Source organism: Podarcis cretensis, assembly GCF_951804945.1.
Source record: "Podarcis cretensis genome assembly, chromosome: 1".
Lineage (NCBI taxonomy): Eukaryota > Metazoa > Chordata > Lepidosauria > Squamata > Lacertidae > Podarcis > Podarcis cretensis.
The window spans coordinates 22,191,488-22,205,516 of record NC_137170.1 but is presented as its reverse complement, the minus strand read 5'-3'; the positions used below and the strand labels follow the sequence as shown (position 1 = coordinate 22,205,516).

At 40.4% G+C, this 14,029-nt stretch overlaps 1 protein-coding gene across 2 annotated transcripts; it reads right to left on the bottom strand.

The window, feature by feature from the left end:
- Positions 1-4,061: 4,061 nt before the first annotated feature.
- On the bottom strand, positions 4,062-11,786 carry LOC307200547 (alpha-1-antitrypsin-like). 2 transcript variants are annotated; one of them, XM_079949083.1, is made up of 5 exons: positions 11,664-11,786; positions 10,351-11,056; positions 9,188-9,458; positions 5,490-5,640; positions 4,062-4,423 (listed from the first exon to the last, which is right to left on the bottom strand). In XM_079949083.1, exons 2-5 carry the CDS (start codon positions 11,018-11,020, stop codon positions 4,220-4,222), a joined length of 1,296 nt encoding a protein of 431 aa, XP_079805209.1. In that variant the 5' UTR covers positions 11,021-11,056; positions 11,664-11,786; the 3' UTR covers positions 4,062-4,219. The 2 variants fall into 2 exon arrangements, with proteins under 2 accessions (XP_079805209.1, XP_079805210.1); XM_079949084.1 differs by lacking the exon at positions 4,062-4,423 and adding an exon at positions 5,155-5,441 and having other exon boundaries at positions 5,474-5,640.
- Between the last annotated feature and the right edge of the window lie 2,243 nt (positions 11,787-14,029).

The following is a 14,029-nucleotide window of genomic DNA, read 5'->3' as shown; positions in this document are numbered from 1 at the left end:
AGGTAAAGCCTCTCCGCCCCCCCCATCCTAAATTGCATATTCTGAGATAAGAAAAAAATAGTACAAAATACATAGTAGAAATGTATAAATATCTAAGATAAATAGGACAATGAAAAAGAAAATAGCACAAAATTAATAAAAAATCAAAACAAAACAGAAAATTATTTAATTGTTTGTCCGGACACTATGAAAAAAATTCCTTTTCTGTGAAATTAATCTAAACACAGCCAAGTGTTGTTATTGGAACCATATTTTATTAGGTAATTTTTAAAGCAATCCCATTCTTTTTTAACCTTTTCTCCTGAGTTGTTTCATATTAACTCTGTCATTTTGGCGAGTTCTTAGTACTCACACAACTTTAACTGCCATTTGTCTTTTGTTGATGTTGACTAGTTTTTCCAATATTTTGCTGCTTTCCAGTACTCTGGCTGCTGTTATCGCATAAAGAAACACTCTTTTACTTTCGTTTGGGATGCTTATTGTTAAAATGCCTAATAAAAACTCTTCTGGTTTCTTTAGGAATGTATATTTTAGCTTTTTTATAAAATTCCTTGTAAATCATGTCCCAATTTTTTTTTAATTAGGGGACAAGTCCACCACATGTGGAAAAAGGTTCCTTCCTGTTGTTTGCATCTCGAACTCTTATTGTTATTAATTTTATTTATTTTGGCTAATTTGGATGGGGTCAGGTACCATCTCTAGGTCATTTTCACAAAATTTTCTTTAATCAGATAGCACGCTGTAAATTTTAAGGTCCCCCCCCCCAGTTCTTCCCATTTTTGCATTTAAATTGGGTATCCGAAATCTTGTGCCCACTTTACCATCACTTCCTTCACTTTCTTCATCTTTCAAATTCCAATCCTCTATATATATATATATATATATATATATATATATGAGATAATATATTTTTGATAATATCTTTCTATTATTTAATAATAATTCTTTCTCTAAATAGGATATTTTTGTATCAAATCCATTCTTTTTTTGTCTATTTTAAAGATTTCATTTAGATGATAATATTGTAACCAACTTATATCTGTCTCTTTTAGTTCTTCATATTTCTTAAGTTTCAAGTTGGTTGTTTTCTTCCTCTAATATTTCCTTATATGTTAGCCAATTGTTTTCAATAAAAAATATAAGAGATCTTATCAAACTGTTTTTAAAAAGAGGGAAATGTTTATAAACTAAAATAAAATGGAATAAAAACTTGTGAAGGATTAATCCAGAAGAGGTGCTATGCACTGGCAAGAGGTTCATGCTTTTCCAGAACATTGCAATCTGTTCATATGTTCATTCATTTTTAATTTCCCCAATCCATCTGAAAATGTTGGGGTGACCTATCTGCTAAAAAATATTCTGTTGGACAATGCAATTTTATTATGTACTGTATAGATGTTCTTAAACTTTGTGGATGTTATCTATAATGCGATGACTTTGTTTTCAAAGTCTGTTGGTTTTATCGGTATCTTCTTAAAAGAAAAAAATGACTATTTTACGGAAACCACTTACAGATTTATTTATGGATTAAACCATGTATAGACTTTGTAAAATAAATCTGTACTCTTATGTGAGGGAGGGGCATGACCACCACTTGTGCAGAGTGTTGCCCGGGAGGATGAATATGCAAATGAGGAGCCTGGCAAGCTGGAATTGCGGGTGGAGGGATGTTATGAGACCCGACAGAGAGACAGTGCCTTATGAGAGATGCAGAAGCAGTGAAGGAGAGATCACAGAAGGCTTGAGAGGAGCTGGCCGGGAGACTGACTAAGCAAATGGAGGGAGGGAGGTTGGGGCAAAACAGATGGAGGATCATTGGAGTTGTGCAAGGAAGGTGTGGGAAAGACAGAACTGAGAAGAGGAGAGGAGAGGAGAGGAGAGGAGAGGAGAGGAGAGGAGTTACAGTGTAGTAACAGGAAACTAAGGAAGATGTTAAGGAGACAGGCTGCCAAGGAGGCTAGAAAAGGCAGGGAAGTGGGAGGTGATGCAGTCAGATTGCAGGGGGTTGTTCCTGCCTCTGTGGTGAACCAAAGGAACAGCAACACACAGTGAAGTCTTAAATTTTTATTCCATACTGGAGCAGTTCCTCATCCATTGATCACCGTCCCTGGTGAAGCATCTCAGACTCCCTCACTATTAACATTCAGGAGGAATATAAGAACCTTCTTGCTCCCTCTTGCTTACTCACCCCGGCAACCTTGGGATTATTAATTGTGAAGGTATGTGGCTTTTTAAAAGGGGGCTTCTTAATTGCTTTTAAATGTTTTGCTTTGAACTGTGTAGTTTTGGCTATGGTGTATGTTGTCCTGGATTTCTCTGAGAGGAAGGGCAGGCTAGAAATTGTATTAGTGGCAGTATTAGTCTGAGGGGAGCTGACTGCTTTTAGGAGGTTATTCAAATTGTTTTTAGAAGGGTTTTTTTTTTGGAAAAGAAATAAGTTTGAATAGTATTGTTTCAGTATTGGTGTGTTTGGCTGGGGCTGATGGGAGCTGTTGTCCTACAATGTCTTGAGGGCACCAGGTTGGCAAAGGTTGGTCTATGCCAACTGCCCATGGCCCTCCAGAGTTCCTGACTGGGCGTCTCTCCCAGCCCCAACTGGAGATGCCAGGGATTAAGCTTGGCAGCTTCTGCATTCAAAGCAGATGTTCTGCCACTGAGCTACCGACCTACGCTGTAGGCTGGTGAGGAAGAGAGAACATGGGAAACTGCCCAATATTGAGCCCATTCACTGGCCCCAGCACCATCAACACTAACTGGCAGGGTTCATGAAAAGTCTGCATTTGAATCGCGCACATTTCGGGTGTAGTTTCTGCATAAAAATGACAGAGGGATGCTGGGAGTTAGAAACATAGGAAGCTGCCTTATACCGAGCCAGACCATTGGTCCATCTCACTCAGTGTTGTCTACACTGACTGGCAGCTGCTCTTCAGGGTTCCAGGCAGGAGTGTTTCCCAGCCCTTTCTGGAGACACCAGGGTTTGAACCTGGGACCTGGCAAAGCAGATGCTCTATCACTGAACGCCTTTCCCCAAAAGTTGATTGAGTCTGTCCATCTATCTTAGAGCTTTCCGAAGTGTGTGTCGCAACACGTTAAGTGTGTCAGCTGCAGTGTGTAGGTGTGTTGTACGAATGTTCCCTGCACTCCTCCTGAGGCTGGGAAGGGATTAGTTTCACCTCTGGTTTGCTAGTAAAACTGAATTAACAACATTTAACATTTATTTGCCTTAACATTTCTAAAAGTGGTTTTCTATAAAGAAGACATCACCATTATCTCCACCCCAAGCACTTGTTGGAGTTACACATTGTCTGCCCTATCGATTTGCTGTTGTTTGTGGAGAGAGCTGTTTAAAAGGTGAAGGCAATAGACAGGCAAATTGTTCTTCCTGTCCCCAGTTGAAGAAATTCCCAAGCGCCGAAATGTTTCAGGCTCCTGTTTCAGCAAAAAAATAACCTTGATTCTGGCTGAATTATTTCAAACAGATCCATTGGGCTTACTCCTTTTTTTCTCTTGCTCCCCCAACCCAACATTCTGCATCCAGGGTTGGCTACAATTGCATCCATTATGCAGAGCATGTTAGCTGCCTCCATTAGTGGATACTTGAATGGCAGTGGTGATGGCAGCCTCGCCAGCTACTCTCCTTCAACCCTCTCTCTGGTGTTTCCCATCTGGTGGAAGACAGAGCTGTGTTTACCACATGACCTGGCTTTCACCCGCCCAAACTAGCCTGCAGCCCTGAGGCGTGATGGTGGGTGCCAGTTTTGAAGGAAGATTCAAAGTGTCAGGCTTTTGTTTCTAAAAGGATAACTGGTGTCATCTTGCTCCTTGCAACTGGCAGCAAAATATATTCAGCAGGCCCGGATTGATTCCCTCGTTACTTGATCCCGCAGAAATTATAGGGACCCTGAGAGTTATGCCTGGTTCTGTGGAGCTTTTATTTTTTTTAGAAGCAGGCATTTGTTGCAGGATTCAGCATTAACCACTGAAACAGAGATCTCTTTCCATAGCCAGAAACATGCTGTAGGCAACAAATGGTGTAAGAAATACAGTCTACAAGATTACAATATTTTCAAATCATTTTATTCCAGCAGTGATTTGTGCCGTATTTAATTTCAAAGCAAATCGGATAACACTATTAGGGTTAGGCTAGTACAAAGTGAGGAAATCCATGTATTAAAGATCAGGGGAAATTGCAATGGGAAATTTCGATCTGATCACGTACTCATTTTTCAGTTGGGTTCACAATTTTCCCTAAGAAGAGGGCACTGTGTGTTTTCTTTTCCATAATTAGAAACAGGTAGGGTCTGTTGATCTTAAAGATAGGATTAGGAGCAAGACCTCCAAACCTTGGTGAAAGCTCTATAACTGTGACTCCGGCGGCTTCAGTGCCACCCTCATGAATGTCCACGACAGCCTTGTGAATGGCCTGGAGGGAAATAGTGACATATTACTTGTCTTCATATGTGATGGAGGAAAGCCTACCATAACATGTGTGCTGGATGGGTAACTACCTCTGTCTTCCATGTAAATGTCCAAAAGCTCCAGGTGACTCTGGGTTCTAGGATTATGAATGGTAAGATCTTCCCTCTTTCCCCCTTCTCCACCTCTATCATGCCCCTTATTTACCTCCACTCTCCCTGCCCCTGCAAAGAAACAGGGAGTTCCTCTACCCCCATAATCCTTTTAGATGCCCTTTTCTGAACTATCATGTCACCTCTTATTTATCTACTTTCATTGTTCCTACTTCTACATTGTAAGGTCTCCTATGGCTCAGTTGGTTAGAGCCTGGTGCTGATGATGCCAAGCTTGCAGGTTCGATCCCCACATGCGACAGCTGCATTGCAGTTGGTTGGACTAGATGATCCTGACGGTCCCTTCCAACTCTACAGTTCTACAATTCTATAGGCCGTTGCTTTACCCTATAATTGTTTCAGATGGCCTTTTCTGAACTATTTCCTACTCTACAGTGTTCTGTTTAAGGTGTGGTGATTTGAATTGTATGTTGTATTCCAAATGTCTTGGCAACATAGATTAAGAAAAATGCATTGCCATCACACCCACAACATGACTCAAGACACAAACGTATGGAAGAAAGGTTATATTTATTTTTAAAAATATAATGATTCTGAAGACCTGCAGAATAAGGAATCCACATTAACCAAAACAAAGTATGGTCTGGGCATGGAAGCTACCTAGTGCAGGAGGGATGAAAGCTCTCCTTATTCCTGGGCATGCTTGCATGCATTGCCTGAGGCGGTGGAGACAAAGATTGGAAACAATCATCCCCCTTCGCTCTGAACACCTTGGGTACACGAATTTGACAAGCAACCTCCACCTTGGCGTTCATCCTAATGCACATGCCGAGTGAAAGGGCACAAATAATAATAGTAGCAATAATAATGCCCACAACCAGATCATCTCTCCTGAAATGCCTTTCTAAAGTGCTGGTATATGACAGCAATATTCAGGAGCAGACCCCGTCACATACTTACTTTGGAAACTTTCAGATTGGGTTCCCCGGTAATTCCAGACAGGTCAGCATTCTTGTCGCTAAAGACATCAGTCACACCCATTCTCTGCAATGTGTTTTTGACATCATAGGATCCAGAAATGGAAATTTTTGGAAGGTACAGGTCCATTTCTCTGATTAACACATGGACAGCAAAATCCAAACATTAAATTATGAGTGCAAATAATTTTGTTTAGATTACCTCCAGAAGTGCACATAACATTGATATGTACAATTAAACAGGGACAAATAGTGGATTTGTATGCTGGTATATCAATAGCAGGGTGGTTTCTTTGCTCACCTGCTTCTGTTATTCGTTTCCAATGGAGGAGCCTTTCCTAACCTAGTGCCATCCAGATGTTTGAGACTGAAATTGCCATCAACTTTAGTTCGCTCGTGATGGGCAGTCCAATCTGGAAGGCACCAGGTTGGGGGAGGCTGCACTTTAGCATCAAGGTGGACCATAACTGGAGGAGAAATGGTGGTTATGAAGAACTGACCTCCATACAATGGATTTTTACTTTGTTCCAAAACAATACATTTATATTAAGTTTAAAATATAAACGAATTGGTTGTGTGTGCATGTTTACTGTATATATCGGTGGCTTACTGCAACTTCTGGAGAAGATGATCAAGAGGGTTGAGGCCAGACAACTGCAGACATTTGTAGATGGGACTCTACAATCCCTGCATCCCTCTCCTTTTATTCCTATAGTTCCAGAGGTGTCTTTTATATCACGTGAAAGCTCACATATAACAAGAAACTTAATGATTAAGAGAATATTTTGAAAATGGAATAAGCTGTCACATGAATGCTGCCTACGACTATGCTTACTAGATGGGTCAATGGTCTGACTTGGGATAAGCAGCTTCCTATGTATCCAAGTTAGGTTTCAAACCTGATGACTCTTGTCCTGTACTGTAAAGGCATTATCTATAATAATGGTAGTGCTGTGCCAAACCCCACCCACATTCCCCAAAATTCCTCATCCTTTGAGAAAGTGAGGGTGTTTCTGAGATTAAACAATTTTTGGAAAAAAATGGACTAACAAAATTGTCACAAGAAAATAGATCAATCCTGAATTGCAAAATAACAAGACAAGAGATTGAACAAGCCATTCAGAACATGCAATTGGGCAAATCCCGAGGGCCAGACGGGCTGACCTCCAAGTACTACAAGACATTAAAAGACTATTTGATACAACCACTGATGGAGGTCAGCAATGAAATTATGGAGGGGAAGAAGGCGCTGGAATCGTGGAAAGAAGCTTTTATCACATTGATACCAAAATCGGAAGCTGAAAAGACACAACTTAAGAACTATCGTCCCATCTCCCTTCTAAATGTGGATTACAAAATATTCGCAGACGTTTTGGCAAGTAGACTCAAAAAAGTATTAAATGAAGTAATTCATAAAGACCAGGCAGGCTTTCTCCCAGGCAGACATTTGTTTGCTAACACAAGGAATATCATTGACATTTTGGAACTTCTGCAAACAGACATTAATACAAAAGCAGTGTTAATTTTTATAGATGCGGAGAAGGCCTTTGACAATATCTCTTGGAAATTTATGAAGGGAAATTTAAAAGAAATGGGAGTGGGACGGGGTTTTGAGAATGGGATTGATGCTATATATTCAGAACAAAAAGCTAAATTGATAGTTAACAATGTGGTTACAGAAGAGTTTAAAATTGAAAAAGGAACACGACAAGGCTGCCCCATTTCCCCTCTGTTATTTATTTCGGTTCTGGAGGTGCTCTTGAACATGATTAGAGGGGACCGGTTGGTGGAAGGAATACAGGTCGGAGCGAAACAATACAAACTTAAAGCTTTTGCAGATGACCTAGTTTTGACCCTGCAGGAGCCAGAATCTAGTACGAAAAGAGTGTTACAATTGATTCAAGACTTTGGTCGGGTGGCGGGATTTAAATTAAACAAACAGAAAACTAAAGTGTTGGGGAAAAACTTGACAGATACAGAGTCAGGCCTTTAAGAACCATATTGTCAGAAAAGCAGTGTTTAATGTCTGGACAAAATACAAAGACTTACTGGAAAATAAAACTCCAAGGTGGCTTTCACCGCTGGAAGCTAAGGCCCGAAAAAGACCCAATATGGAGGCCAAATGGCCAAAATATTGGGAAATATTAGAAAAAGATGGAGACAATTGGAAATTGCAGAGTTTGGAGAAAATTAAAGATAAAGTACGAGACTGGTTACATTACGCTCAGATTAACGAAGTTTTTAAAAATGACAAAAAGTTAGGGTTCCGGGTGGAGAAATTGAAATTGGAAACAGAACTGTTAGAACCTAAGACTAAGATACTCTCAAGAATGTACAACTTGCTGTTAAAATGGAATACACAAGATGAAATGGTTAAATCGGTTATGATAAAGTGGGCACAGGACATTGGGCACAACATTATGTTTGAGGACTGGGAAAGGTTGTGGACCAACGGGCTGAACTTCACTGCATGTAATGCTTTGAAGGAAAATGTAATGAAAATGATATATAGATGGTACATGACCCCAGTTAAACTTGCCAAAATATACCATTTGTCTGATAATAAATGTTGGAAATGTAAAGAAAATGAAGGAACATTCTTTCACCTCTGGTGGACTTGCCCTAGAGTGAAGGCTTTCTGGGAAATGATATATAATGAGCTGAAAAAGGTATTTAAGTATACCTTCACTAAGAAACCAGAGGCCTTCCTTTTGGGTATTGTCGGCCAGAAGGTGTTAAGGAAGGACCAAACATTTTTTATGTATGCAACAACAGCAGCAAGGATACTTATTGCTAAGCACTGGAAAACCCAAGATCTACCCACACTGGAAGAGTGGCAGATGCAGCTGATAGACTATATGGAATTAGCCGAGATGACTGGCAGAATCCGAGACCTGGGAGAAGACAAGGTTGAAGAAGACTGGAAGAAATTTAAGACTTATTTTAAAAAGCATTGTAATTTGCTTGAATGTTAAGAAGGATGCTAGATCATAAATAATTGACCACCACCAAATTAGATGGAATTAGGACAATAAGTAGATCGAGGAAAATATAAACCATTTGGAGAACGATTAGATTATGTTTAAAAGAATGGGACCTAGGAATATAAATAAGATGATAATTTGCTGGTTAAAATTTAAGACGATGTAAGTGGGAGCGGGAGATGCGAGGGAGTCCAAAGAGGTTTTGAAAATATGTCATGATATATGCTATATTGTTGATTATCTTTGCATTTGTATTTAAAATTTTTTAATAAACATTTATAAAAAAAAAAAGAGAAAGTGAGGGTGTTTCTTTCTGATTATTTCTCATGGTCTGCTTGTAAAACAGGAGTGAGGAACCTCTGGTTGACCATATGTTTTGGACGACAACTCCCATCCTCCCTGACCATTGACTGTGCTGGCTGGGGCTGATGGGAGTTGTAGTCCAACAATATCTTGAGGGCTATAGGGTTTCCCCCCCGTTGTAAATGATAGTAAGAAAATGGGCACAAATCTCCACACTTCCATCCTCATGAAATGTCGCATAATGTCTCCTCCCACCTTCTCCGCCGCTCTTTTTCTTGCGGTGGTGGTGGTAGTTTTGTTTTGCCCTCTCTCCCCAAAATGGCCAAAGGAGAAATGCCATGGAATATCAGCTCAACAGCAGCAACATTTTAATAACAACACATAGGAGACTTACTCATATATGAAGGATCTTTTACATCTATCCAGAAATTCCATGCTCAAGCTATCCTCCACCTGCTGCATTTTCCCTTCATCTGGCAGAATGAACCATGCGCTGGCATCTCCTTTGTATGGAATTTCCACCACTGAACAAGACAGCTCTTCATCATGGAGGAAGTTGTAATAGCCATTTCGATACATTAGGTTGACTTTCACAGTTGTGTTTGCATCTACAAAAAAATCTTCTTCCTTTGTAAAGTGAGTGTTGAAAGGGTATTTCCAATGGGCTTTGAAGGGAGAAAAGAAAAGTTCCAAGAATCGAGTAAATGGATCGTGAAATTCACCACGGCAATGGAGGACAATTTTTTTAAGCCTAAGGGCTTCATTTTCTCCTGGGAAATCTTCCAAGGGCAACATGCCAATGGTGAGTTGGGGCGAGAGGTATAAATGCTCAGAGAAAGACTTCCCCACCGATCTCTCTATCCAGGGAATCAGGAGGTATCGCCACACCTCAAGGACACATTCCTGCCATGCAAATGCATGGAGGATGTGGAACAGGAAGGCTGAGGGGTGCAGCCTGGGGAATACAATTCTCTGTGTTGAAGAAAATACAGAGCAGGGTCAGTGGGAGACATGACCCTGAGGAAGGGATTATGGTCTGGGAAGAGTCCCGAGGAATGGATAAGGAAGTCTGGACGGATGCATCTAACTTGTGGAGAAGAGGTTTTCTACCCCTACACTAGTAAAGCAAAGGTAAGCACAGATCACATTTTATTGTCCATTAGAAGTATCCCTGCTTCCATATTGACCCTTTGTGATGTTGAACAAGCTGAAAGACCCAACACATAACCCAACATAAAAGAATGGGGAAGTCTCTCTACCCCCCATTTCTTTAATTAAAAAACCTCCTATGATTCAATGCTTTCATTCTACCTCAGAACCAAAACTCCCCTTAATTACTGATAATTTTATTACACCTGCCTGTGTGCCTGTATGGCTGTTAATTTGCATCTACAAAACCCTTTTTATTCTGAGGATGCCTGAAGATGATTTTTAATTTTTATTTTATTCCAGTATTGCAATTACAAAAGCCAGTGGCAGAGCCAAGCAGATTAGAAGATGCCTGGAGATTTTTTTTTTTTACAAACTCACAATTTATTTATCTTTCTTTCAACTTACCTTTGAAGAAGATGTAGTTCAGTAAAACCATCACAGTACTTGGATCAAGCTCATCAACCGCATGGGGTATTTTCCCATGAGTTTTGGCCTGCACATAATCATTTATTTGGGTTTTAGCTGCCGATGAATTCCGGAAGTTGGATGAAAAGGCTTCAGCTCCATACAAGGTTTTGACATCTTCCAGGAATTTCGGAAGTATTTTCAGTGGCTCATCTATGAATAAGGCATTCCCTGTGTTAATCAGGGCCTTGTTGTTTGGATCATTCAGGGCACTGATGAGCTGATGGAATCCTTTGTGTATTTTGTGCTCTTCAGTCTCCGAAAGGTTAAAAGCAAGTCCTTTGTAAATTTGGCTTTGTGTTTCAGATTTGGCACCCAGCGTCAGTGCTGCAAAAGTGCTGGAGATGCTGACTGGAGAGAAGAAAATATTTTTGGCAGCTTCACCTAAAGCTATTTGTTTGTGGAATCTAAATGCAAAGTTGACATTACTGGGAGCAATCTCATGAGCGTACGTCAAGTTCTGACCCTGTTCTTCTTCCACAGAAGGATGTGGGTGTTCAAATATCATTTTATCTCCATGACCCTCCGAGTCCTTAGGCTGTCCTGGGACGTGGTGACAGTGAACTTGGAGAACACTCAGTAGTAAGGAGAGGGAGATTAAGGCCTTCATTAGGATTGGTAAGTATTCTTCGGCAATGAAAATATCCTACAAACAGTAAAAGAGCCATTTTTAATCAAATTATTCTGTTCAACTCTGTTTAAAGGACAGGGTTTTGTTCAAGAATTCAACCCACTGGACATGAAATAGTGGGTTGTGCTAGTAATTCACACAACATATTTCATCCATGAAGCATTTGAATAGAATAAGACATTTCAAAAGTTAGATATTTTGTTTTGGTAGGACAATGACATTTTAATAAAATGTTATTTCCATTTTTTAAAAGAAAAATGGAAATAACATTTGATTAAAATGTCATTGTCCTACCAAAACAACATATGTAACTTTTGAGATGTCTTATTCATATAAAACATCTTTATGTTTCTGTTTCCTAACATGCATTCTAGAATGATCATAATGCATTTAATGTTTTCATTTAAAATATATGTTTGCATCATTATCAAATCATCTTCCGCCAAGTAAAAACCATTTGATTTTCTTTTGGAGACTTGTGCGAAGGGGCTGACTTTTCTTTTTCACAGAAGGTGGGGGAAGAGAGAAAATGGATGAAGACTCTTGTACTGCCCTGTTCCCATGCACAGAATTCAATAAAACATAAACAGAAAAAGAAAAGAAAAATGCATATCATACTTACAGAATTCTCGAAACGACACTATATTGGTCTATGTGACTCCTTTGTTAGTTACGCACCAGACTTATATAATACTTAGTCTTCAGCATTAACCATTAAGCAGAACAAACATGGATTATCAAAGGGTACATAGAGCACAATGTGAAGCAATGGATTTTCAAGTGGTCTCTAGACTTTGCACAATGGTATCAGCAGCCAAGATAAGGGGTCCTTTGAATGGCCTACAAACCTGATGGCACCAAGCCATCTTGTGGCCCTGAGTCTCCACTCATACTCTCTCAAGTTTTCACAGATGGAAATAGCTACATTTCCTTAACTCTTTCAGTTTCAGGTCAGGGTGTGGGGATCCTCAGGCCTCTCTGTCTGGGCCCCCAAACTCTCTCCATGCTGCTCTCCATACTTCTCTCCCGACAGGCTGTATTCTTCCCTCTCACCACCTGTTTTCTTGAAAGTTTTTGCTTGGCTAGAATGTGTCCATGAACTCTGATAATGCATCCTGTTTATCTAAGTGGAGGTCAGAGCGGGATGTAGAAACTAGCCTACTGTACAAAGGTAAAATTTACATTTGTCTGTCTATTCACTTTTCCTTGGTGCTTTTTTTTATAGAAAAAAGGTGTCGGTACTCACCATAAAGTTCTTATAGTAGGTGCCACACTTTTAACATTTGACAAAAATTGTGCCAGTACTGTGTGCCCTTGAGTAGCCCCCCCAAAAAGCACTGCTTCTGCCCGTGCTCTTTCCCATTACTGGAAGGTGGCCCTCAGAAACTTGCATAGCAGCCAATGTCACCCTCTGGCTGACCAAGGTTCCCATACCCTGTTTTAGAAAGTTACCTCTTTTTAGATAATTTTTCAAAAACGTAAGAACATGAGAATGCCCTCCCTTCAGATGTCAAGGAGATTATGACCTACCTAACTTTTAGAAGACACCTGAAGGAGGTTTTTATGTTTGATGCTTTATGGTGTTTTATATATTCTGTAAGCCACCCAGAGTGGCTGAGGAAACCCAGCCAGGTGGGTGGGGTATTATTATTATTATTATTATTATTATTATTATTATTATCATTAAGCCTGCTGGATCAGTTCAATGGCTCAATGACTCACAGTGGCCAACCAGATACTTATGGGAAGCCCACAAGCTGTCCCAGTGTGCAGAGGTAACAGGATGCCCTGAGAGGTGTGCTTTCTTCCAAATGCAAAGATGTGACAGAGAAATTGCCAAGTCTTATACAGTGGTACCTCAGGTTAAGTACTTAATTCGTTCCGGAGAGCCGTACTTAACCTGAAACTGTTCTTAACATGAAGCACCACTTTAGCTAATGGGGCCTCCTGCTGCCACCAAGCCGCTGGAGCACGATTTCTGTTCTCAACCTGAAGCAAAGTTCTTAACCTGAAGCACTATTTCTGGGTTAGCCGAGTCTGTAACCTGAAGCGTATGTAACCTGAAGCATATGTAACCTGAGGTACCACTGTAAATCCCATGGACCACTACCCTTTCCTTCTGATTCATGTGGGTACAAACAATACTGCCACATACAGCTTCAACATACAGCAAGGGGCTATGAGGCAGGAAGCTGAAGAGCCGTAGGGCACAGGTTGTTTTTCCATCACTCCACCCTGTTGAAGTTCGTGGTACAGGAAGAGAGAATAAAATACTGGAAGTAAATCATTGGCTGCGCAGGTGGTGTCATCAGGAAAGGTTTGGCTTCTTGGATCATGGTCTCTGCTTACTTGAAGAAGGACTTTTGGAGGAGATGGGCAGCATTCCACAGCAGCTGGCAAGAATGTGTTTGCTAAGAGTCTCACAAATCTGATCAGGAAAGATTTAAACTAGATCCTGAGCAGGAGGTAGACAACAATACAGAAGACAGAGGAATACCTGGGACAGGGGATAATGATGGTGCTCCAGAAACCTGATAAAGGGCAGGAAATGACAAGAAGGAAGTAGCTGGAGGGAATGACACGGTTTCAGTTGTCTCTATACCAATGCACAGAGTATGGGAAGTAAGCAAGATGAATAATAATGATATATAAAGGATGTGTTTCATGTGAATAAATCCATGACCCAGAGCATGGAAACTAGAGTATATGAGTAAAAATAGTAGGTCAACGGCCTCACTGTGGGTGTCTGCTATAGACTGCCAAACTAGACTGAAGACTTGGATGATTCCTTCCTAAAGCAGATTACCAAACATTACAAAAGGAAAGATATTGTTGTTATGGGAGACTTCAGCTACTCCAATACCTGTCAGGACTCTGCCAAACATGTAAAGTCCAACAAATTCCTCCATTGCCTTGCTGACAATTTCATTTCCCTTACGGTGGAAGACATGACAAAGTCTTGAACCTGGTCCTCATAAACAGAGAGGA